The sequence below is a fragment of the Nyctereutes procyonoides genome, unplaced genomic scaffold, assembly GCF_905146905.1.
Source record: "Nyctereutes procyonoides isolate TBG_1078 unplaced genomic scaffold, NYPRO_anot_genome, whole genome shotgun sequence".
NCBI classification, from domain to species: Eukaryota; Metazoa; Chordata; class Mammalia; order Carnivora; family Canidae; genus Nyctereutes; species Nyctereutes procyonoides.
Window position 1 is genome coordinate 65251392 of NW_026575126.1, and position 25224 is coordinate 65276615.

A 25224-nucleotide genomic window follows, 5' to 3' on the forward strand; every position below is an offset into this window, starting at 1 on the left:
CATTACTAAGAGTGATGGTGATGCAGGCACAGATGAGATTTTCTGAGTTGTGATCCTTGGGTAGAGGCCGAGTACCCCAATTTTATTCCAGACTGAAAGGTCTACGATCCCTGTAGGAACTTCACATGTGCTCCCCTGGATGCTCCCGGCGGCACCAGCCATGCAAACCTCTCCCCATCGTCCCTGTGGCACACTCAGTGCTTTGCCAGGCAGGAAAGGGACACCGCTGGTTTGGTTTCAGTGGTATGGGGGCCAACTGCATGGAGAAGCGACTGAGGGAGAAGGTGAGGAGCTGTGCTAACTTCCTGTTGAGCTTCCAACAAGTGACCACAAATGCACATGCTGACAGTTCAGGGGGTCAGATGTCCAGTGTGCATGGGGCCAAACCCAAGACGCCGGCAGGGCTGTGTCCTCCTTGCTCATTTTGGTTGCCTGAACTCAGTTCCTTGTGACTGTAGAATAGCAGTCCGTTTCTGTGCTGGGCTTCAGCTGAGGGCTGTTCCCACCTTCGGGAGGCTGCTGCACCCCATGTGCATCTTCAGAGGCAGGCAGGCGGTGGAGTCCCTCCTCCTCCTGTCCTCTCTCTGACCCGCTCTTCTGAGCCCACCAGACAAGCCAGGGTAAGCTCTCCATCTCAGGGTCTCTAACCTTAATCACACATTCAGAGCCGCCTGTGCTAGGTGGGGCCAGGGGACTGGACTCAGACCTCTTTGGGGCCTGCCTCTGCCTGCAGGTGGTAGTGGCTGTGGAACAGAAGCAACTCTGCAAGATCTCAGAGGCCCAGAAGCCAGGTCTGGGGCCCACGCCAGGTTTGTAACTGTGCCCCTCCTACCTGGATAAGCTGGGCCCGGGGAGTGGCCAGCAGGTTGAGTGTGCAAGAAAGCTTCCGGAAGAAGCGCTCTCCGGCCTCCCCATAGCCGGCACTCCTCATCCACTCCAGGAGCTGCTGCAGGCGGGCACAGGCCTGGACACCTCTGGGCCAGTGGAAGCAACTGAGAGAGGGGCCTACGAGCAGAGAGGGCAGGTGAACCCAGCTGCTCCTCAGGGGCGTGCTGTCCACCCTCGCCCAAGGAGGTCCCCAACACCCGTACTCCCCGACCCCAAGCCTCTGAGGACAGACCTCATGACCTTACATTGGTCTCCAAGTTACCCAGCCTGCGTCTGGACCCCTCTCTGGGTTGGGTGGGGTAGGCATGGGCGTGAGGAGGCAGGGCAAGGAGGGGCTGTGACAGCCACTGAATCCCAGGTGCAGAGACATGGGCCACACCTACAGCCGAGACCCCTTGCTCCCATCTGGATCCTGCCTGCAGACCCCAAGCAGCCCAGGAAGGCCATGCTGGTGACACAGGTGCGTCACGGGTTCACACCCGCTCTCATCTCCCCATGTCCCAGCAGGACCCCTGGCTGGAAGTAACTGGTGCTCCAAGCCCCTGGCAGTGAGGAGAGCCTGGGGGCCAGCAAGTCAGAGACCACATCACCTCGGAGCCTGTCCACCTTCTCACTGCTGGGGCTGTGTAGGGACAAAATGAGCCAGGAAAGGCCGGTACAGACCCCCACCCCTCCCGCCACCCCGGGGTGTCTGCAGACACAGATGGACATTACTGCTCCCAGAAGTACTCGCTCTGTGACATTAGCTACTCTCCTGGACCTCCACTCCCAGCCCTTCCTGGCACCATCTGGATGCCCGTGGAGCAAAGTGCCTCCTGGAACTGCAGGGAGCAGACGCCACGGTCCTCAGCACTCACCAGCACCTGCGGCTTGGTTCTTACTGCAGGAGTGTGGGTCCCCACCACCCCCGGGCCTCACCCTTGTCCAGGAGCTGGTTGAAGAGCAGAGTGCTGGAGAAGAAGAAGAGGTATGCCAGCACCTGGGAGGCAATCTCAGGGTGCATCTGGAACTGCCGCAGGAGGTCCAGGGTGGCCTGGTACACGGACACGACATGGCGCAGCTCCTCCGGCAGTTGGGGAGCAGAGCACCAGCTCTCCCGGCGCTCTGTCTGGAAAGGGGGGCACTCCAGCAGGGCCGGGAGGCAGACATACAGGGACTAGGGGGAGAGGGAAACACCAGCTGTGGTCTGCAGGGGCCCTGGGGGCCACACAAGCCCTCCCTGCCTGGGCCTGATCACATATCCTGCTCAACAGGCCTCGGCTGTCCCAAGCCAAGGCCAAACCCGCTTATAGGGGCAGATGACACCAGGAGGCCACAGAGCCCCAGCCAAAGGGCTGCTGAGGACAGTCCGCGGGTCTTGAGGGGATGGGGCTCGCCCCTCTTGTTCCATCAGACAAAAGAGTGGTGAGGGGGCAGCTGACTGGCCTGGAGTTCCCCCCAGGACCACACCCCTGGCCCCCGGAGCACCCCTTCCCACAGAGCTGAGCCAGGCACAGCACTGGGGGGCCAAGGCGGTGGTCCTGGTGGAAGATCCAGCAGGAAGGCAGGCCCCTACACTCGTCTTGGGGGCGACGGGGCAGCATCTCTGCTCCCCAGAAACAAGGTGAAAGCTCCGCCTTCCTAGGGGGTCCTCGCTGCCACCACACCTCAAAGTGATCCTGTGATGACCGGTCAAGGGCAACAGGCTTCCCCACTGGGAACCCCAGGGCAGATGTGAGCACATGGTGGGGCGGCCCTTCCTGTTTGGCCAAGATACTGAGGTGGTGTCCTTCTCAACACAGGGCAGCTGGTACTAACTGGCCACGGATGCTTCTCCAACCACTGTCCTCAAAGTGCGGTGTCCAACCAACCCCCCTTGCTTCCCGCTGGAGAGCAGCAGGGGCAGGTTTCATACCCCCATGAAACCCATGCAAGTGAAAATTCAAGTCTTAGCAAGTTGCCTCGGCTCCCCCAGTTGGGGCCCCTCCTCTCTCTGCTCGCCTGCCTACACCCCCCTCCTCCATGTGCTGGGGTAGCAGGGACCCTCCTTACCTGGGGGCTTGAACGCTCTCTCTGTTCACCGCAACAGCCACCAGTGTCCATGGGGCACACAGTCTACCTTCCCAATCACTGCCCAGCAGCCAGCCCTCCTGCTCCCCCACACTGCGGGCCCCTGCACAGTCGGCCGACTCATGGGACAAGGATGACTGAGCCAGAGAGCAGGAGGGGAGGAGCTGGAAGCCAGGGCTCACATGCGCAGAGGCAGCAGTTAGAGCTCACAACCCCCCAATGATGGTGAGAAAAGGGCCTATCTCCCCTTCATGGTCCTCACCCCCTGCCCCAAAGAGCCATGAGGAACACACCCTGCGCAGCGTCTCAGTGAGCCGGCAGCCTGCTGTACCTTGGAGACGTAGTACACGCACTGCTGGAAGGCATACAGGATGACCTCCTCCAGCACCGCCATGGCCTCCTCACTGGCCGTCAGCGTGCAGGAGAACAGGGACTCCTTGGAGCCTGCGGGGAGACAGCAGTTACCACGTGGGGATGTGTCACCTCCGGAGGGCGCTCCCCAAGTCCCGCGCCACGCCTTCCCAGGGCAGCCAGGGAGGAGATGCTGGATGCGACGGCCAGGCCGCGTGCTTCCAGGCCCGTCAGTGCTACAGCTATGCAAAGCACATCTCGAGCTCGTTACTGAATAGATGCCAGACACATTTTCTGTTGGAACCAGTGGCCCAACAATAGATTCTGACCCAATTCCCCTGCAGTCACTTCTCACTCCTGACACAGGTTAAAGGAACACCTAGCCAAAGCTCCGAAGGAGACGGTCACTCCACAGAACTGTAACCTGTTTCCAAGAAGAGAGAAACCCAAATGGTTCTCCCCCCAGCACCTGGGAGAGGCTGCAGGGAAGTTGCTGCTCTGAGACCAGGATTTTCCACAGCCCCACAGAGGGAGGCAGCCTTGGCTGCATGCGGCTCCTCCAGGACAATAGGCCCAGGTGGTTGGGCCTCCCCATGTGAGCTGGCGCTGAGCCTGGGGGCTGCCCAGCGGGGTGGAGGGGGGTATCAGTGGATGCCACATGATTTGTTCCCTCTGGGAGGGGTTCCTGTCAAGGCAAGAGGCCAAACTGGCCACAGGGACCCCAAACCAGAGAACCCCAACAGGGCGGAAATGTTCTGAAGAGGCCTCTAGATCTCAGGAGGCCCGTGGTGTTCCACCAGCACTGAGCAGAGGTGGACACCCTGCCTTTGTCTCCCACTCTCTCAGATCCTCACTTTAGGATCTGCAGCAAGCAGTTCACATGTGTGCGTCCAGTGTAACAGGCACCAGCCCATTCTGCCATGGCCCTTTCGTTACCACACAGTGTGGGCCCCATGACCTAGGACTCTCCTTCCAGGGCTGGAAGAGAGGTGCTGGCTCTGATGGGGCCACCCACTGCTGGACAAACAGAATGGAAATAGTGTGTGAGTCCATCAGACACCCCCATCCCACCCCTACAACCATCTGGATGTGCCACTGATCAAGGCACTTCTCTTTCCAGGGCTTGGGGCTCTCCTGCCCAAGCCCACAGAGCAGCCCCGAAGGGTTCACTCCCCAGGAACCCGCCTGAAGCAGGAACCCAGAGGCCTTTACCACCTGCCCACACTGTGGGGTCTCACTGGGGACCGACCCTGGTGGGGTCTGGCTGCACCTGGCAGCCTCACTGGGCTGCAGAGGAGAGGCAAATCAGGCAACTTTGGGGTCCCTGGGGCTTGGGGTAGTAAGAGGCTCTTAACAGGCTGCTTGGCTGTAGCACCCCAGGCCGACAGAAACATGTAAGGGTGCCCACTGCTGACAGCAAAACCTGCAGACCAAAGGCGACCCACAGCCAAGCAAAGCCAGCAGGAACAGGGCCAAGAAACCAGTTCCAAACCCTTTCCCTGGAGTAGGGCCTGGACGAGAGCAACACACCGCCCTGCAGGCCTCCTACTCATCCAGCCTGTCTGAGAAAGCCCACTTGTACCCCTGTGTGGCAGTCGGGGCTCTGGAGAGAGGAGGGGTGGCAGAAAGAGGCGGCCAGGACCCCACAGAGCACAGCCATGGGGCGGCTCCCCACGGATGCCACACGAATCTCTCAGACATCACTGGCAAACCAGCTGAAACACTTGTGCCCATGGTACAGGCTCTGCTGGAGTGTCCAGCCAAGCTGACACTCACAGGAGCTTTTCAGGGGATCAGGGGCCTGCGCCTGAGGCCCCTAAATCCACAGGTGCTGAGGCAGAGGCAAAGCTCCCGGAGATACTCAGTGGATAAAATCCCCCCTGGCACCCATGGGCCCACCTTCTATCTGCCCAGAGAAGGGAGGCGTCCTGGACAAGAGCTTCAGACAACAAAAATTGTTTGCGGAACGAGAAGGCGATTTTCCAGTGTTCAGGACATGACATCTGTTTTCAGAATTCTTCCCACAGAAATTTCCCGCTGAAGGTCAGGAGGCCGAGACACGGCTCTGACCTTGCCTCTGCCCTTTGGTGATGTTATTTTTCCTCTGAGCTCTCCAGCGCCGGCACCACACAGGACGTCGTTTGTGGGACGGTCAGATCTCGCTGTGGTTTCCCCAGTCTGCATGGTCCACGGTCCCTGGGGTGGATGGAGGCAGGACCCTGGCCATCCACGTACTCCCTCTCCCAGCATCGCCTGGGGGCACAACATCCAGGGCCTGACCAGAAATAACTCCCCCATGAGCAGAGGCAGCAGCTAAGAAAGCAGAGTCCCTGTCAGCCCCAAGTAGCTTTTTAAATGAAAATCTGCCAGACGCACGGTCCCTGGGCTCAGGAGGCAGGCCCAGTGGGGCCCACAGACCACAGCCTCTCAATAGTGTGTGAAACAAGGTCAGATGAGATGGGGCATCAGCAGGACTCACCCACCAACACAGTGCCTAAAAGTCACGGGGCGGGGGGGGGGGCAGTTTTCCCAGCTGACTCTGCCAGAGCCCTAATTGGCAGCACTTCTTGTCAACACCCCTGACCTCACACCTTGCACAGGAGGCCACACTTGCTCAGAGACAAGCCAGAGGCCCGGGAGCTCCCTGGCCGACACCACGTCCAGAGGAGGAGCCCCTCGACTCAGAACAGCTGGGGGGGCCCCAAGGAGACACGTGGGCTGTGGAGAAAGGGGATCATAGGGAGGGCAGGAGGGAGGCCCTGGGTTCTGGGAGCACCAAGCTCAGGACAGCCCAGGATGCTTGGGCAGGGGGTGTGCCCTGGCTTTGGAGACACACAGAGGTCGTTTAGGTCACACTCGGGGAGAAGCCAGGTAACTGGGCTGCTTTAGGCCCAGGCCTTGTGGACAGAGAGAGCAGCCTGTCCTGGGAGGTCTATCTGGATGCCTTGCACAATGTCCACCCAAGGGGAACCAGGACGGGGACAGCAGGTCAGCAGGCCTGAATGTCCACAGGGACGCAGAAGGTTCCAGTGTGTCCCTCTACATATCCACGGAAGCACTGATTCCCAGGCCCTGGGAGCCCAAGAAGCTCTCAATGTCCCTTTCACTGTGAAGTGGGGGGTAAGTACTAAGAAGCCGTGACTGAGGAGAAGGGATGTAGACACACCCACTGGCTCTGCCTCCCCTCACCCCGCCACCTCCCACCAGGCCTCCTGCACAGGCTCTCCACCCCACCGGTCTCCAAAGCTCCAGGGTGGCCGACCTAGCACACAGTAGGACAGTCTGCACCATGCAGACCATCGACTGCCAGGAACCCCTCCTCTCGGGAAATCTGGCCCATCCCAGAGGGGCGGGGATGGAGGCTCAGCAGGGTCTCGCACCCCTGGGCAAGGTCCAGGGCTCCCTGCTACTTGCTTGGGGCTCTTTCTCCCAGAGCCCACGGCTGCCTCCCGGAAGACACCGCTGGGCACAGACCCGGCACAGACCCGGTGCAGCGTCCCGGCACACTAAGCCTATGGGGAGCTGTGGCCAGGCCCCAGCCTGACTGCCTGGCTTCGTTCCCAGCCCCGGTTGGTGCCTTCAGAGGCAGGACCGCCAACCACGCCTGCCCGAAGCTTCCAGTGCCCAAGCCCCACAATGGGGAGGGAGGGAGGTGAGCGGCTGTTCTTGCCACATGGGAGCGAGGCTCATCCACAGGAGGCTGTAGCCCTGGCTCCCTGACTGCCTCACCTCCTTCCCTGCTCCTGTAGGAGCCACAGAGCAGACACAGAACAGCTGAAATCCCACCCAGCCTCAGGGCCCAGCCAGACACCACCCTCTTCAGGAAGCCCCAGGCTGCCCCAGGCAGTCTCTCCCAGCATAGCACATTCTAGCTTGCGCATTCCCTGCAGCTGAGTCCGGAAGCCAGCACATCCCACAATCATACACAGCCCCCAGAGGTACTGTCTCCTCCCTGAAACCAAGGTGCACCCAGTAAAGGACAGCCCCGGCCCGAGGCACTGCACCCTTCCTGCAGGCGCTCTAGGGGGTGCAGCAGGCACACACAGTGGGATGCCTGATTATATAACAGGACATGACGGGGACGAGAGGAGCCGGGTCAGCCCAACTGCCAGCATCAACCCCTCCCAGAGGGAGCCCCAACACCACACCACCTCCCACTGTTCTAGTGGCCGACTCCACCCCAGGCAGTGAGGCGACCGCACTCGCAGCCCGCTCCCCCAAACGGCAGTACCTGTGACGTCCAGCTCCTCCTCCAAGCTCTGCATATAGAGCGGGCACTTCTGCTGGATGAAGTATAGGAGCTCAACTGAGTTGGACATCCAGAAAAGAATGTGCTGCAGGTCTGGCACCAGGCCAGCCATGGAAAAGCTGGCTAGGGAGATGGGCTCCTGGCTGCCAAGACAAAAGACTCAGGGTTACTCCTGGATGGTAACCCAGGGAGGCTAAATGCACCACACTTTGCAAATAAGGCTGTTTGTTCCAACAGGACGCCACCAAAACCCACTGATGTCAGGCTGGGAAAGGGGACGCACAGATAAGTTGTTGGACACATGAGGCCAGAGGCACACATCCTACAAACCTCGCAGGAAGGACAGCCAGTGGCCACAGCCAGCAGTAAAGGACTCATGTAAACTATTTTCACATCTTGTCTTTGGGGATTGAGATAATGAAGGCACGTTGAGAAGAGCGTGTGAAGTGTGTGTATGCATGGGGAGGGAGCAGCCTACGGCTGGTAGGATGAGGAGCAGGAGTGTAGTGTGTTCTTTATGTTAGCATAAGTGACAGAAAAACCAAACAGCAAACAAACAATCTTGGGAGGTGCATGGGCAAGATTAGCTAAGAACTAACTGATCATAGCTAGAAGTAGTTGGAAGATTTAGAGGGCATTGTTAGAAAAAAAAAAAAGAGGCTGCCACTGAGATCTACCGGGTGCTGCTGACACATGCTCCTCACACAGACTCTATCAGGGCCGCTCACTGCAGCTAGTTACATCGGAAAGCCACGAGGCACGGGACTGGAACCCTCCAGTGCCTTCAATGATCCTCATCACAAGCCTGAGGGATGACCAGCCGGGAGTGGAAATGGTCCTAGAGGCACTCCTCCCTCCCAAGCTGGCACCTCGAGGCTCTGAGCTCCCTTTCCAGGGGACGATGACAACGTCAAGGCCACCCTCCTCCAGAGTCCAATGGACTCCAGCCAAGCCCAGATCCACCCTGGCTCCCTCTCCTCACTTCTTGTCTCCCATGCACCAGCCCCTAGGACCCAGGACCTCGTGTCTGTGAGCTGCCCATGGTGACAGGAAGCTCCCAGGCACTGTCCTGAGCCACCTCTCCAGAAGTCTGAGGGTGCATGTGGTGAGGCTGTGCTGAGCTCTGGGAATTCCTCAATTTCCAGCTTCAATGGCTGGTGTTTCTGGGCATGATACTGCATCTCATCCCACTCCCACAGCAGAAGCAGGTCAGCAGGCCGTGCTCTCGTGGCCTCTGAGGATGCCCTGACGCCCAGCGCCCAGAATGTTGTCTTTGGTGCCACCATGACCACACCTAGTGACTCTCCTGACAGGGAGCACGGATCCATTTACAAGCAAATCAAACCATCATGTTGGTGTGACTTGGTTTGGTCTGAGGGGTAGGCTGGGCTGTCTGTCCAACAGTCCCAGGGACTCCTCACCAGAGAAACATCTCTTGCTGGTGCATGGTGATGGGCAGGCCAGGCAACAGCAGGGCAGCTTCAAGGACAGTGCTGTCCCCGGGACCGGCAAAGGCACAGACTCTTTACTCCTGCCTGGTGAGCTGGCAAAAGCCACAGCGGCTTAGGAACTCCCTGTCATTAGTGATGGTCGCACCCAGGGTAGCAGGGAAATAGGTCCACAGGAAAAGCCACAGGCACCCTGCATGGGCCAAGGAGGGGACCTCAAGCTCCGTTTCACACATTCCTCTGATGCCTGCAGGCTTGTTGTTCTCTAGGACTAACTTCACTGCTGTCATGATAATGTGACCTCTCTGTCCTGCTCCCGGGAGGGAAGGAACTGGCTTCAGGCTGGGCCTCCTTGTCTTCACTGCTAGATAGGTCACTGCCCCTGCTGCCACCCGCTCCTCTTGCAGGATCCTGAGTGCTGTTCCTCCAAATCTGTTCCACACACTCGCATCATACACGCATATCCACACAGGCATGAAGAGGTACATGTCAGTGAGAAAGGGATTAATCTGGCCCTTCAGAGCCTAATTCCACTTTGTTTTCGACATTCACTGCCTTCTCAATTTCACCCAGAACTCAAAGGGACAGACAAGCCTCTACTGACAAACAAACCAGCAGTATTGCCAACTGGAGTTTCGGTGTCGAATCCCGGAGAGGTCAGTGCTGATGCACACCTGCCAGCCTCAGGCCACATACCACAGCGCACAAATGAGGTGTGGTGAGGTCCGTCCCATCCCACTCCGATGAGCATTTGCGGGGGGGGGGGGGGGGGGGGGCGGCGGGAACAACTTCATGTATAGCACTCCAAGGTCAAAGGCAATAAAAGCCAAAACAGACAAGTGGGATGACATCATACAGCCAAGCTTCTGCAGACAGAGGAAACCATCACCAGAATGAAAAGGCAATCTACAGAGTGAGAAAAATATTTGCAAACCATCCATCTGAGGGGGTTAATTTCCAAAATCTATAAGGAACTCCTATCACTCAAAAGCAAAAAAAAAAACAAAAACAAAAAAACTAAGCACCTGGTTAAAAAGTGGGTTAAAGGGGATCCCTGGGTGGCTCAGCGGTTTGGCACCTGCCTCTAGCCCAGGGTGCAATCCTAGAGTCTCAGGATCGAGTCCCGCGTCGGGCTCTGGCATGGAGCCTGCTTCTCCCTCTGCCTGTGTCTCTGCCTCTCTCTCTCTCTATCATGAATGAATAAATCTTTAAAAAGAAAAAGTGGGTTAAAGACCTGAAGAGACATTTTTCCAAAGACAACCTCCAGGTGGCCAGCATGAAAAGGTGCCCAGCATCACTCAGCATCTGGGAAACGCAAATCAATACCACAAGGAGAGCTCACCTTACACCTGTCAGAACAGCCGTCATCAAAAAGACGAGATGACAAGTGTCGGTGAGGGTGTCAAGAAACTGGAGCCCTTGTGCTCTGCTGGGGGTGGGGGGGATGCAGAAAGGTGCAGCCACTGCGGAAAACAGGATGGACACTCCTCAAATTAAAAATAGCACTAACATATGATCCAGCAATTAATTCCACTTCTGGGTATTTACCCAAAAGAATTGAAATCAGTATCTCCATGAGATATCCCCACTCCATGTGTTCAGCGCAACACCATTCATGATACGGAAGATCTGGAGTCACACTAAATGTCCACTGAGAGAGGAAATAATAAAGAAAATCTGGTACATAATACAATGAAACATTATTCAGCCTTTAAAAAAAAATCAAGGAAATCCTGCAATATCCTACGACACAGTGAACCTTAGAGATGTTAAGTGAAGTGAAAGAAGCCAATCGCAGAAGGGAAAATATCGCAGGATTCCGCTTAGATGAGATATCTAAAACAGTCCAACTCATGGCCTCAGAGACAGAACGGTGACCTCTGGGGCCAGGCCGGAAAGGGAGAGACCAGAAATTGCCAAGATACACTTCAAAATTTAAAAGAATGGTTCACTTGTTAAGTGTTTTTACCACAATAAAATAAATAAAAATAAATCAAATCAATGGGTGCTCTGATGTAAAAATGTTTAAATCTATTTGGGAAGCATATGGGAAATTATTACTGAAATTATTACTAAAATCAAATGCATTTTTGCTAAGAAAAATTAAAATTTAAGAAGTTCAAAAAACGTTCAAAATAATTCATGAATTAAAAAAAGAAACTAAGAAATTATGCAAGAAAAAGGAAATAATCAATGGAACAGAAATGAAAGAAAAAGCAGAAACAAAATTGGTCCTTTTAAGCAGATGACAACAGACAAATCCCTGGGAAGATAAATCAAAGGGAGGTAAGAGGAAAGATAGAAACCCAAGAGGAATTAAATACGGAGATAATACCACAAATACATGAGAGATGAAAACAGTCCTAAGAGAATAAACTTTTATTCCAGTAAACTTCAAGAACAAAAATAGAAGTCACCGAAATCAACACAAGCAGAAACAGAAAACCAGATATGCCCATACTCACTGAAGAAGTGGGATCAGCAAACCCAGGGGCCACCCAGACACTTTCATGGGCTACTTCTCACACACCCCAGAAACTGAGTCCTTGGCCCACACACCCTGATGCAGGGAATTGGACACAGATAAGGCTGGCCAGCTGGGTTTCTGTGAACCTCACTATTAAAAAAAATATATTTTATTTATTTATTCATGAGAGATAGAGAGAGAGGGGCAGAGACATAGGCAGATGGAGAAGCAAGCTCCTCAAGGGGAGCCCGATGCAGGACTCAATCCCAAGACCCCAGGATCACAACCTGAGCCATAGACAGATGCTCAACCACTGAGCCACCCATGCATCCCTGAACTTTGATATTAAAGTCAGACAAAGACAATGGAAAAAGAATCCTACACCAATTTGACCTATGAATTCGGATGGGAAACGCTAATTAAAATGTCAACACGTGGTAGATCGCCATGCCACACAAATCAGTAGCCATGAAGGGTTTAATCCCAGGGATTCAGCTGTGGTCAGAAAACCTGCAAGCGCAGCACCCACACTCATGGGTTCCCAGGGAAAAGGTGTGACGATCACAGATGCAGGAAAAGCACACAGCGAAGGTCAACAGTCACTGGCAATGTAAAAAGCAGCACCTCACACAAGCACCTGAAGCCCGAGGCAAAAGGTTCATAATGTGAAGTTCAGGTGTGGATCCTTGGGCAACTGATAAGAGTCTGTGCTCTTCTGTATTTTGGAAGGGAGTCACACTTGGATAAAGAGGAGAGGAGAGGGAACATTCCCTGAGGATGGACACAGGCCTGTTAAGTTCTAGAATAAAGACTGGGCAGGAATGCTGAAGGGAAGGCCTCGATTTCCCAGTGATCAGACACTCAGGAGGGCAAGGGCTGCATGAGCCCCTAAAACCTCAGCTGCATCACCTCCCACATGTCCCTACAGCTGGGGGGCAGCCACACTGGCCAGCCCATCACACGGAGGTTCTGTGCAGGTCCCCCCACCTCAGGCAGGCCGGCTGCCACCCTCTGAAGCCAGGGCTGCCCTGTGGGGCCTGGTCCACACGGAGCACTGCCCAGGGAGCGAGCTGGATGGCAGAGCCTGGGCCTCCCCTGCAGCCTCTTGCCCCCAGGCACGAGGCACGTCACTTGTCATCAAACACTTCCTTCCTCAGATGTGGCGCTGGCTTCCTGATGTCAATAGGAGCCGGAGAGCACACATTTATGAGCAGCAGGAATTCCACGCTCCACTTCCAGCCGGGGCAGAACAGCTCGGTGACCCCAGATCCCTGCTGCTCCTGACCCGGCCTCCATCCCTCCCTGTCTGTAGTCCCCCCACTTTTGAAGGCAGTGGTGACCATTCCTCCCTTCTCTGCCTGGGACCATGGCGGATATGTAAGCACACATGTGTGGTGACGGCCTGCTTTACAGACGCCAGGGGCAGAAACACGATCGAAGCAATCCAGGGCGCCAGGTGTGACTTACAGTCCTGGGTGCCCTTTCCTCAAGACAGGCAGTGACTACCCTTTGACATGGCTCTTTGGGGGGTTGCCGCACATGCATGTTCCTTAAGTGGGCCAGCTTGGTGCAGGCTTTACGCCCTTGCACACGTGCAGTCATACTACAGCCACTCCTCCAGGTGCTTCGTCTACTCGGCACTATTTTCAGATTCGGCCATACAGATGCAGTGTGCAGTTCATTCCCTTTCACCATTCGTTGCCAAGTATACACCGCATAAATGCATGGCATGCTGCCACAGGGCACATGGGTGCCCTCGGACCTCTGCGCTTACAGAAGAGGCCTTGAGAGCGCGCCTCCCACCCATTGTGTGAGGACGTCTCTCTACGGGGCCCACATCAGAGGGGGACCAGCGGGTTGGGCACGTGCACGTCTCCACCGTTGATGCCAACCAGCTTCCCGAGGCCCAGCAGCGGTGTGTGAGCATAAACAGCACTTTCTATGAGAAGAGACGAGGGGAATGGAAATGCACTACCCTAGCTCAAAGTTGGGGGTTGTACATTCTCCTAAAGAGGCAGGTTTGCTTTAGCAAAGCCATTACGGTAGGTGAAAGCAGGCCAAGGCTCCAGGGAGCATCTCACCCCCTCGGTCTAACAGATGCTCCAGAGAAACTCCCCAAGCCCAGTGCTTCCCAGGGTGGTGAGCACAGAAGTGGGAATGGTCACTCAGAGACAGGACTGTGTGACAGAAGCCCAGAGCTGACCCCAGCAGTGTCTGGGGGGCCCCCTGGGGGCTTGGCTCCATGGGGAGGTGCAGGTCTCCCAGGAGCTAGGGGCCTAAGTAGGGGCCATACTTACAGCTGTGCCTGCTTCTCCGCCAGTTCTTTGGTTTTCTCCTACAATCAAAAAGACAAAAAAGCGAACCTGAGAAAAAACAGGATACCGCAGGATATGTTCAATGAGACCACCACTAAATTCATGGTATGCCATCCACATAAAAACCACGGCAGTGTCATTGTGGACATCCTGTACTGTGTGGCTGTTTACTGGAAACTAGGCTGGAAAGGATCATTTTCCATCTGATGTGACACCTTTCCATTCCATTCCTGAATATGATCTTCATATTTCCTGCAACAGACAGTTTACAGTTTACACCCAGCTCGCTGACATAACCACTGGCTCTTCAAGAAATAGTAAAGCAGGTCAAATATCCTCCAAATACCAGAAGAATCTACTAATGCTCATCTTGTTAAGCTTTATACATAGCTTTCCACTGTCAGCCACAGGGGTGATGAGTACATGTGTGTGCTTGAGTATTTACAAGCACGTTTAAACATCCCAATGGGGACACGGGTTTAGGCAACCTTTTCTGTCACTTTTAATCAAGAAATGGCTCTTGCTTTAGCAGCAAGTTGTTATCTGGCTAAGCACAGCCCCAGGTGCCGACTCCGTTACTTGTTCTAGGATGTGCTAATCTGCCTCGAGTGTATGGAATAAAGAGCATGGTTGATGCCCAAGAAACAGTGAGACAAACGATATATCCGCAGCTCTTGACAGACCAGGGCTGAGGCTCACAAGCAGCACAGTGGGGAAGCATGCCGGGGATGGCCTGGATCCAGACTCCTCTATTTATGAGCTCCAGACCTTGGGTGAGGTTGTTCACCTCGACAAGCCTCAGTTTCCCTAGCCAGGACATCGGATATGTCATATTGTCTAACTTACTAGGAAGTGTCAGGTCCAGGGCAGACTTAGAACAGTCACAACGCCTAAGCATTAGGCCTTCGGTCACCACAGGCCCCAGTGTGGTCAGGCTCCTGCACTGCACGGATGTCATCTGCCCTGTGCTTGGACCCCACACAGGGATAATACTGACATTGTTCTGCATGAGAACTGTGGTAGGAGGTGGGCTCAGATGCCCATGATGCACACAGATAACTTACACAAACCTCTGGATGTGACAGCCCATGTTGGCTTTTGCTTTTAAAAGGTTTCAAACATTTTAAGTGCAGATTTTAATCTGGGGAATCTCTCTAGTTTACAGGCCAAGATGAATGGGTGTCTCTGAGGGACTGTGTGTAACTGCCAGCTATGCTTCAGGTCCTAGGGAGTCCAGTCACTGGAGGGGCAGGAAGAGATGGAGGAGGGGGGAGTCGAGTGCTGGACCCAGACAGCCTACAGTAGCTCTTGCCCTGACCCTGTAGGGACAGGCTGTCTGTGCCCCCAGGGGACATCTGGCAGTGCCCAGAGCCATTTCCATGAGGGAAGGGCAGCCACTGGCGTGCAGCAAATAGAGCCCAGGGACGCTAGCCAACAGCTGACAGTGCACAGCCTGGCCTCACAACAAGAACTTCTGCCCAAACGTGCATGATACCGTGCTCTAGAGACCCTGATGGAAGGAAGTTTTACAACATAGAGAAGTCAACAGTCCTGCACCCCCACCACCAAGCTGACAGGGGCTCCACGGTGGACTTTTGGCAAGAGGCACAGGGCACTCAAGTCAAATAGGTGCTGAGGGCTTGGGACTCCAGGGCACATCATGGCTGTGCTGGGCCTTGGGGAGGGACATAGGACCAGAGCTCACAATGCCACAGCTGACCCCATGAAGACAAAGTGCCCTTCCCACTCCCCCCCCCCCCCAGGCTTCCTAGGGGTGAACAGGCAGGGAAGGCTGGCCCTCAGAGAGGAGGGACTCCTGAGCTCCCCCAGGTGGCCACAGCCTCCATCCAGCTCCTCCCACAAGCCCCCACTCCCCATCCCACCCCGCCCAAGGGAAGAGCACCCCCATGACTGACCCAGACTGTCTCTCTGATCGCCTTGGCTATCTTGAGCAGGAGCTGCCCAAATGAGCCAGGCTCCAGGCGGGTGGCTGAGTGCTGGATGCAAAGACAAAGGAGGAAGGCAGGGGTGAGCTTGTGGTCGTCCCCACTGGGCTCAATCAGAGTCATGATTCGCTGCAGCAGTGCATCCTCCACTTCGGGCTCAAACTCCAGGTGCAGCAGCCTTGGCCGGGGTGGGGGGACCCGTGTGGAGCCAGAGGTGGAGGCACCCCGGGCCCGGAGCGAGGCGCCACACATCCTGCAGCTCCGCGGCACGGCACGCAGTCGGGCCAGTGCCTGGGCAGGCAGGGGCTGGGCCTGCGCTGGGTCCTTGAACAGCAGCAGGTAGTAGAGGCCGAGGGAGAGCAGGTCCCCATGGCGCAACACCACTGCCCGGCCCCCCACCTCAGAGAAGTTGATGGAGACAGGTGCCCCGGGGATGGGCTCCAGGACCAGCCTGCTCCCTGCTTGCTCTGGGCTGGAAGGCTGGTGCCTGCGGATGGTGCAGTGCAAGGGTAGGATGTCGGGGGCCGAGAGGCTGACACTGGGCTTGCTGGAAGGGGTCCTCTGGCCCACCGTGTGCTGTTCCCGATTGAGCAGGTACACCAGGCTGTCCTGAAATGCAAATACTAGACCTCAGTAGCCACCTTGGGAAAGCCCGTCAGCGGGAAGAAACAAAAAGGTGTCCCAGTCCCTGGTTACCTAAGCCATGCGGCCAGGACCGCCAGCCTGGGCCCGCCCTGCCCTGTAGCCCTTCCGGACCTGCTGCTTGCCCCTAGCCTGTCCCACACCGGACACTCAACCTGTCCCCAGGGGATGAGGCTTCCCAGAGCAGCCTCAGGGGCACACCAGACACCCAAGGATGACTCCAGCTCTCAGACAACGAGGCCAGACCAGGGACAAGCTGGGCACAGACACTGGTTTACAGTCACAGCCAAGTGCCATCAAGCACCCCCCACAGGTGATCGGTACAAGCTGTGTGCAAGCACCCTCCTTTGCGGCTCCAGCTTAGTGAGGCAGATGTCTCCTCATTAGACAGAATAGGGACAGGACTACAGCCTCTCTCAAAACCCTAATGAGATTCAACTATACCATAAAGAAAAAACTTCCTACCAGAAAATTCACGAGCCTGTGTTTCTTGAGCAATATGTCTTAGGAGTGCAGAAAACAGGACGTCAACCTAAAGCAGCTAGTCAGCACCCAGAAAACCTGGCAAGATCCAGGCGACACCAGTCTGCACCACCAGAGACCCCTGATGCTGGCCTCAGAGTGTGTACAACCAGGGGGGTGCCCTCAACTTACCTTTCCCTCATTTAAACTCTAAAAATCACACCCAGGAGTAGAGATAGAACATGCTAGTGAGACATGCAATGAGCGGAAAAGCAGGCTCTCTGAGTACACACGTGCCTAGAAACCCTCACCTTTTCATGCAAATGCCACCCTCTGCCCACCTGTTTCTTCAAGAAACCCTCTCTGACCTCTCTGTGGGTACTCAGCCTGAGAAGTCAGCCTTGTGGTTGAGCATAGGCCCCAGTAAAGCCTCGCCCAGAGCCCTCATCTGGACTCTTGTCAATTCCTACTGCTTGGAAAGCGTAAGGCCAGGTTTGGTATGGCTAACACCTCAGCACCAGAAGCCCCAACACCACACAGCATGCACCTGGCGTGAGCCAGAAGGGAGCTCAGCAGATCTGCACAAGTGAGCAGACAAAGGAGCTTCCAAGGGCTATGCCCCTGCAGACAAGGGCCCCAACAAAAGAGGGAAGTGCCTGACTGGGGGCCCACTCTCCTTTCTGGCCTCCTCAGACAATGCCTCCCATGGTGCCCTCGAGGCCATGTGCTCCTATCTGGACAAGGGGACCCCCTGAGTTGGGGTCCCCAAAGCCAGGGCATGACATGGTCTGAGACACCATCTGGAAGATGGCAGACAATTCTCTGAGAAGGAGCCTGGTACTGAGTGAACCCTGTCCTTGCTGCCTCCTACTGTAGCCTGTACAGAGAATGTCCTGGAAACAAAGCACGGGGGAAGCCTCCACTTCCTCCAGAATCTAGGACGGCCCCCCACAGTGGTCCCCAGCATCCCATTTCTACAGCCTCATTGTCACCAGAGTGACTGCGGCCCACAGAAGTTCACAGCTGACTCAGCTAGCAGCAAGAGGAGGCCTTCTACTCTGAGAACTTCCAGCGGGCCTTCCTGGTCAGCTCTCGGGAGGGCGGCTGGGCCTTCGTGGGGGCACAAGGGGGTGCACTCACATGCTGTTGGCTGTAGCCCTGCAGAAGGAGCAGGTGGGGAGACTCATAGAGTGAGTAGCGCATGGTTTCCTGGCCGCGTTCCTCGGGGCCCGGGGTGGTGGCCGAGCTCAGGCTGCTCTCACTGACAGTGCGGCGCAGCCGGGGTGTAGGGGGGCTCTGGGCACCCTCTGAAGCCAGGGCTGGGGTTCCCTTGGCACGGCTCCGCTGCAGCCTCCGGGCTTGGGCGTTTATCCCTGAAACAGAAGCAGTACAGGGTAAACAAAGCCTAATAAATGAGGCCCACCTCTGGGTCCTTCTGAATTTAGATCTCATGGACCCACTTCTAACACTGGTCACTGTTTTGTCAACAGATGTGGAGAAGATCAGAGGACTCCACCCTCTGATCCCAACCTGGCAAGGCTGGGCCACCTCTGGACCCCCCTTGAAAAGCAGGCAGCCCGGCTGTTCACGTCTGGAGGAGCCCTACAAGGAGCCCCATCACCCACCCAACAGCCTCGCCACAGCCCCTCCCTCTGGATGACAAATGGCACTGCAGCATTGACTTCTGCCAGGGTCACCGTGCCAGGGGCTCCTGGTGCGTCACTGCACTGTGCCCAGAGCCCTGCTGGCCCACCTGTGTTTGTGTGTGTGTGCGTATGCGTGTGCCTGTGCGTGGGGGGGGAGGCGGTGCATGTGTCCGTGTGCATGCATGCGTGCTGTGATCAAATGAGACGAGACCTATTCACAGCCCCCTGGCCCTCCCCCATTTACAAGTAGGAAGCGGTCCGTTTGCCCTCTGAGCCGGCTGGTCTCTGTCTAGGACAGCACGACTGTCCCTCCCAAGGATGCCCCGCCACGGCCAGGTCGGAAAGCACACACATGCACACGCCCAGAGCACGCCCACAAGCACGCCCACACAGGCGCACACGCAAACCCATGCACACGCAAACATGCCCATGTATACACGCAGGCACACACATACACATATGTCCCCCTGCCTGGGCCGTGAAAGACAGTCTTCCATGCCCAGGAAGCAGTCTTTTAAACTAACGCTGCTGGAAAGCCGGAAAGCCAAGCCGAGAAGCCAGATGGAGCCCAGGAGGCCGATCTCCTGTCACTCCCAACAGGGCTGACCCCAGCGCTTTCTTTCTGAGCCTTCTGCTGACTCCCCTCTCCACAGCCTCCATCCACCCCCATCTGCAGCCTCCCTTCCTACAACCATTCCACCCAGACCAGACAAAGCCAGGGCAAAGGAGGGAAGCTAGCTGGAGCAAGGGTGCTCCCTTACCAGAGACCTGCCCTTCCAGGAGGAAGCCCGCTCTTCTGTAGCCACAGGGGGCTGGGTCTGCAGGAGGCCGGGCTGGCGGAGGAGCTGCAGTGCAAGGCAGTCCTCCTGGGCGCCTGCTGCTCCCCACCCGCCTGCTGCAGAGCCGGCCAGACACTGGCAGGCAGGAGCAGTCTAGGGCATGGGGGAGGTAGGGCGGGGAGCAGAGGAGGAGGGGGGAGGAGAGTAGGGTCAGGGGGCAGGTCAGGATGGGGAGAGTAAGGGGGAGGTAGTAGCAGGAGGAGGAAGGAGGGGAGCAGGTGGGATGGGCAGGAGGGAGCAGGTGGGGGGAAGAAGGGGGAAAGGCAGGGGCTGCCAGGGAGTATGGGAGGGGCAGAAGGAAGTGTGGGCCAAGTGGGGCCCAGAGGGATGGGGGGAACATAGAGGGGGAGCAAGTAGGGGCTGGGGGAGGTGGCAGATGGAAGCCAGCTTCCTGCCACTGTACCCCACCCCCACCTGCCCTGTCCCACCTGCTACTCTATAGCAGCACTGTACAACCATGCGGCCGTGCCTGAAAGAAGAAACATTTAAAAACCAGTCCAAAATGATGTTCTAGCCTCCAAGCTTTTCCTCCATCTAGGGCGGAGCCATGGGCCAAGATAAGCCTCAGAACTACTTCCCAGAACTCCAAAGCCTTCCAGAGAAAAGGGGGTCCTTTCCTCTTAGATTCTCAGGGGCCCCCCAGATGAAGCCTGAGAGACCAAGGTAAGTGTCCCCTGGACTGCAGCCCCACAAGGGAGCTCACCGCCAAGTAGGCCCCACTGCAGTTGGGCTCCTACCCCAGCAGACAGCCCTCCCAGTGCCCAGGGCTGGCTTCCCTGACCCCACTGTGGAAAGCAGTGGTTCTCACCCTGCCTGTGCTCAGACGCTCCTGGGGAGTTTTAGTTTTGTTGTTGTTGTTGTTTAATTTTTATTTATTTATGATAGTCACACAGAGAGAGAGAAAGAGAGAGAGAGAGAGAGAGAGAGGCAGAGACATAGGCAGAGGGAGAAGCAGGCTCCATGCACCGGGAGCCTGACATGGGACTCGATCCCGGGTTTCCAGGATCGCACCCTGGGCCAAAGGCAGGCGCCAAACCGCTGCGCCACTCCTGGGGAGTTTTAAATACTGCAGCTTGGTCGGCTTCCAGGTCTCCTTACTGGGTCTTCGGACAGCCACGTGAACACCAAAGGGCCAGGGCTGAGGAGCAGTGGCTCAGAGGCCAGGCCATCAGAAGTGACGTGCCCACGGCCAGCACGGCTCAGGTGCAGAGTAACCCAGAGCACCCAGAGAATGCAATTCTGACATGACCCCATGTTCACCCTGCAGGTGGCACAGCCAGAAGGACCCTCACACATGCATGGACACTGAACGGGCCATGTTACCCTCTGTGGGACCTGTGTGTTCATAGGATGAAGATGCTATAGGGGGAAAAGTGGGGGCCAAGTATGCACCCAGAGGTGGGGGGAAAGCAGACTGGAGTATAATAGGTAAGGTAGGATGCCAACTGTTTACATGTTTCAAAAGCACATAAAACATCACTGCATGTTGCTCATGGTTTACCTATGTGTGCATGTGAGGCTACGTTTAAAAACGAATAGAAAAGGCACACAGTAAATTCAAGAAATGGCTGTGTTCCAGGTGGGGAGCATGGAGTCTGAGGATGCATATAACATAGCACAACTGACAGGACACGATAATGCCCCAGACTGTATCTTTATACATAATGTCGTATATGGTGTTTTATTTTTGTTTAAGAAAACTCTAAATCAACACAATTTTTAAAAAAGAGTTATGTCAATTCTGGGAGGAAGGTCTTTATACTTCTACTTCTTTAAACTTTCTTAAAATAAAAAAAAAAATCATAAACACTGTGGAGACCTCCCCAGGCTGTGAACATGGTTTCCCTGCAGCGGGGTGTGGAGTTTCAGGGCCTGATGAGGCCCCCAGAGATGCGCCCCAGCCCCGCCCCCACTGAGCAGCAGGACCCGTGGTTTCCAGAGGGCTTCTAAGGACAGCCACCTTCCCTGCTGATGTCTGATTTCACTTCAGCTTTGCCGTCATCAGATTCATGCATCTGAGCAGCACGCAAAACCAGGACAGATCTGCCAAACTCGGAAACTACGTTCCCAGTTCTGGGTGGGGATGCCAGGTGGCTCACAGCTGGGCAAAATCCTGGCCAGACGCACCCCAGTAACCTCCAAAGGCCTGGCGTGTGCCGGTGGCCTGTGCGGCACAGGCGTTTTCGAGGCACTCTGCCCTTGGGCCCCTGCCACCTGTGATGCGGCTGAGGAGCCAGGGCACGGGGGCCACTGAGTCTGGGGCCTAGTGGTTGAGTCTCTGCCAAGAGCATGCTGGCCCAGCGGCCAGCCTCCCACCAGTCTGGGATTTCATTCACATGGGGGAGACTGAATGGCAAATCACTGCTCTTCAGCAGTGAGTTCTAATGAAATAAAAGGGCCACAGCGTCCACATCTTCCATGGCACAGGGACTCAGGTAGAAAGCTATTCATCCTATGGAAGAGCGCCAAGCCTCGCCCGTGGGTGAAGGAAATGCACTCCAAGGCTGGGAAGCCAAAATAGGCCCACTCTCCTATCACACCCATTCCCCACCTCTCCCAAGATGGGCCAGATGCCCTGATCCCACACATTTTCCTGCTATGGTGCAACTGAGCTCATTGGGGCCAGAGATTTTGGCCTGACTCTGCATCCCTGAGGGACACTCAGGAATCTGTACTTTATAAAAATGCCCAGAAGGTTCTATAACACAGCAGACAGGCACAGGAACTCCTGTTGAGAATTTGTCCCCCTCCTTTGTCCGCAAAGCACTGTCTACAGAAATACACTGAGCACTTGGTAAACTTACTTGAGCACCTACCAATTTAACTTGAGTTTGGGATTTCCAATTCTTTTCTCTAGATGAATGTATTTATTTGTCAGCTCCTAGAAAGGTGGCAGATATGGAGCTCCCCGCTCCACCCTTACATACCTGCCCTGGTGGAAAAGCAGAAACACATTCAGCAGAGGAGCAAAAGTGAGGGTCTAGGTAATCTGAACCTGGGGAGGCTTCTGTGCTTCCCCAGGGCACACACAAGGGACCTACCATTGTATTCCCACCCAGTGACACATACAGGACCTACTTTGTCATGTTCTCACTCCAAGGACACACACATGGGACCCACAATGCCACCTAACACTTGCTAATACACATGGGCACCAGACCCAGAAGCAAAATGATTACTTTCCACATTCTAAAAGGATAATGAACTTCAGGAGATTCTGAAGTAACAGGAATCACAGACCCTGATGGGATGGATGTGCAGGGTCCAGTCTGCCTCTCCTGAATTGTTTGCCTCTGACGCGGGAATTGGTAAGGGTGCCCTGACCTGCAGAAGGTGTGACCGTGATCGAGACAGTGAGAGAATGCCAATGTCCATTCATAGTGGCCACGTTTACAGAAAGGAGCTCACTTTCCCTGGCCACTGGCTCTTGCTAGCTCCCTCACCTGCCCAGAAACCCACAAGCATGCGGCTCTCTGCAGGGCAGGGAGCCCTGGTTCTTCCCCTACTGGCTCAGACACTCCTGGGAAGGAAGAGGTGGGGGTGACACCCTGGGTCACATGGCTCTTTAACATTCAACCCCCTCCTCCCACCACAGCAGGTTGGTACAGATGTCCCCTCTGCTGGTGGAGAGGAGAGGACTCTGAGCATACCAGGGGTGGTAAAATTAATTTTGAAAACAGTTGGTAGCTGTCAACCAGAGCTCCAGTCATGGGCCCAGTGCTGGCTCCAGAACAGCACTGGAAAGAAAAACACAGCTCTTTCCTGAACGTCACTAAGTTCAGGACAATAAATTTAACCTGCAGGATTTACCTCCGAATCCTGTTTGCTCTTCCCTCCTGGACTCTGAGAGTTTGAAACAGTATGTACAACTTGGAAACTTTTGTGTTGCTTATACCCATGGCCAGGGCTGGAGGTCTCACAGATGTGGTTACCAGTGGCTACTAATGGGGCAAGAACTTGGTTCTGCATAAGGGAATTTTACTAGAATTAGGGGAATTAGACTATTTTTAGATGACCTCTAATAACAGTTGGGGATACACTGCTAACATACAGCATTGCTGCAGAACACAGAGGGAAGGAAGCTCAAGCAAGTCCTTTGAACTGAATGCCTTCCTACTTAGCAAGACATGGATGGAGCTCTTGGTACCAAGCAATCCTGGAAGTTAATTTTTTGAATTTGAAATGCACAAAAAGAATGACCAACTCACAGATAATTTGGTGAGCCTATCTAATGCATAGCCAGCCTTATTCTGGGCATTTTGAATTCCACTTCATTCTTGCATTAAACCCTATAAAGGTTTAATACTGAAGGGTAGATAGAAATATGTTAGCTTAGCTTTTTAGGACCGGTCTGACTATTGGAAAAGGAAATTCTCGGGGCACCTGGGTGGCTCAGTCAATTAAGCAGCTGCCACTGGCTCAGGTCATGATCCTGGGGTCCTGGGATTGAGCCCTGTATTGGGGTCCCTGATGAATGGGCAGCCTGCTTCTTCTTCCTTTCCAACACTTGTGCTCTTCTCCTCTCTCCCTCCCTTCCTCTCTCTCTCTCAAATAAATAAATAAAATCTTTAAAAAAAAGAAAATTCTCAACAAAATGTGTACTGAGTCCCCCTCCCCTATCAAGAACAAGCAAGGATGCTTGCCATGACCACTTCTGTTCAACATTGCACTGGAGGTCCTAGCCAGTAGGACAAGATAAAGAAATGCAAGGTTTAAGAATTGAAAAGAAAGAAAATTATAAATTTAATTTTTGTTTATAGAAATTGCAAAAGGATCTATGAACAAATTACTAGAATTATGAGGTGACTAGACATGTTGAGCGTGCTTATTCAATCATGTTTTCATATAGGAAAAACAATGAGAAAAGGATATGTAAAAGTAACAATGTCATTTATAATCATGTCAAGAAACATAAAACTACTAGAGAATAAGTCTACCAAATGATGTGCAGGATCACAACACTGTAAACTGCATACACTGCTGACAGAAATTAAAGGCCTAATGAATAGACAGGTAAATACCAAGTTGACAGATTGTACGGATGTCCGTTCTCTCCAAACTGGTGTGTAAGCTCAATGCAATCCAACTGCAAACAGGGTCTCAGTAGAGTTGCATGGGCAAGTGTGTGTGTACCTGTAAACCCATGCACAGTTAAGTGTGCAAAAACTGGTAAAACGTATATGGGAATACAAACGGCAAGGTAACCTTGAAGATCAGCGACAATGCTGGAAGACTCGTACTACCAGATGAGAGCCTATCCTAAAGCTATAGTAACTGAGAGAATGTGGTATAAGGACCAAGAGACCACTGGAACAGAAATGAGTTCTGAACCAGAATCTCATATCAGCAGAAAAGACAGTCTTCTCAATAAATAAGGCTGGATCAATTGCATTTCCATATGGAAAAAAAAATGAATCATGACCCCTACCTCACACCACCCACAAAAATTAACTCCAGATGGATTGGAGAACTAGCCATGGAGGTAAAACAATAAAGCACTGAGAAGAAAACACAGGAAAGATCTTCATGGGCTTGAGCACACAAAGATTTCTTACATGGGGGGAAGGTGCTGCTCACAAAGGGAACACTGCCCTCAGGTGCTTCTGAGTGCACTGGACAGGTTACAGACAGACATCGCCAAGCACATCTCTTCAAATATGACCATTGCACTGGTCAGAGAAACAAGAAAGTTTCTAGAGGGACCCTAAAAGAATCTGTTTCTTTCATCAACCAAACTAAAAATCAGATATAATAAAATTTAACTGTGTGGTTTGCAGAATAACAGTAAAAACTGAACTCACAGCCTCACCAAATTTCCCATGTGAAAGTTAAGGCACTGACTGGGGAAAAGCAGGACCCTAAACCTTGGAACATAGAAATCAGGGTAGGATCCAATGAAGCTGGGAAGCTTCAATGCCTGAT

The 25224-nt window shown here is 54.5% G+C and overlaps 1 protein-coding gene across 5 annotated transcripts in view; it reads right to left on the reverse strand.

Moving 5' to 3' along the window:
• The window catches only part of RADIL (Rap associating with DIL domain), a 67907-nt gene that overhangs the window by 6989 nt on the left and 35694 nt on the right, over positions 1 to 25224 (reverse strand). For 4 of the 5 annotated variants that reach the window (XR_008666393.1, XM_055339724.1, XM_055339723.1 and 1 more), the window contains exons 3-9: positions 17958 to 18190; positions 15684 to 16322; positions 13750 to 13787; positions 7520 to 7680; positions 3269 to 3381; positions 1807 to 2044; positions 833 to 1005 (exon numbers count right to left, since the gene is read on the reverse strand). Coding sequence is in view for 4 of the 5 variants with exons in the window: in XM_055339724.1 (XP_055195699.1) it covers positions 833 to 1005; positions 1807 to 2044; positions 3269 to 3381; positions 7520 to 7680; positions 13750 to 13787; positions 15684 to 16322; positions 17958 to 18190 (1595 nt within the window). In the remaining variant the exon portion in view is untranslated. The remainder of the gene's footprint in view (positions 1 to 832; positions 1006 to 1806; positions 2045 to 3268; positions 3382 to 7519; positions 7681 to 13749; positions 13788 to 15683; positions 16323 to 17957; positions 18191 to 25224) is intronic. The other variant, XM_055339722.1, reaches the window with a different exon arrangement.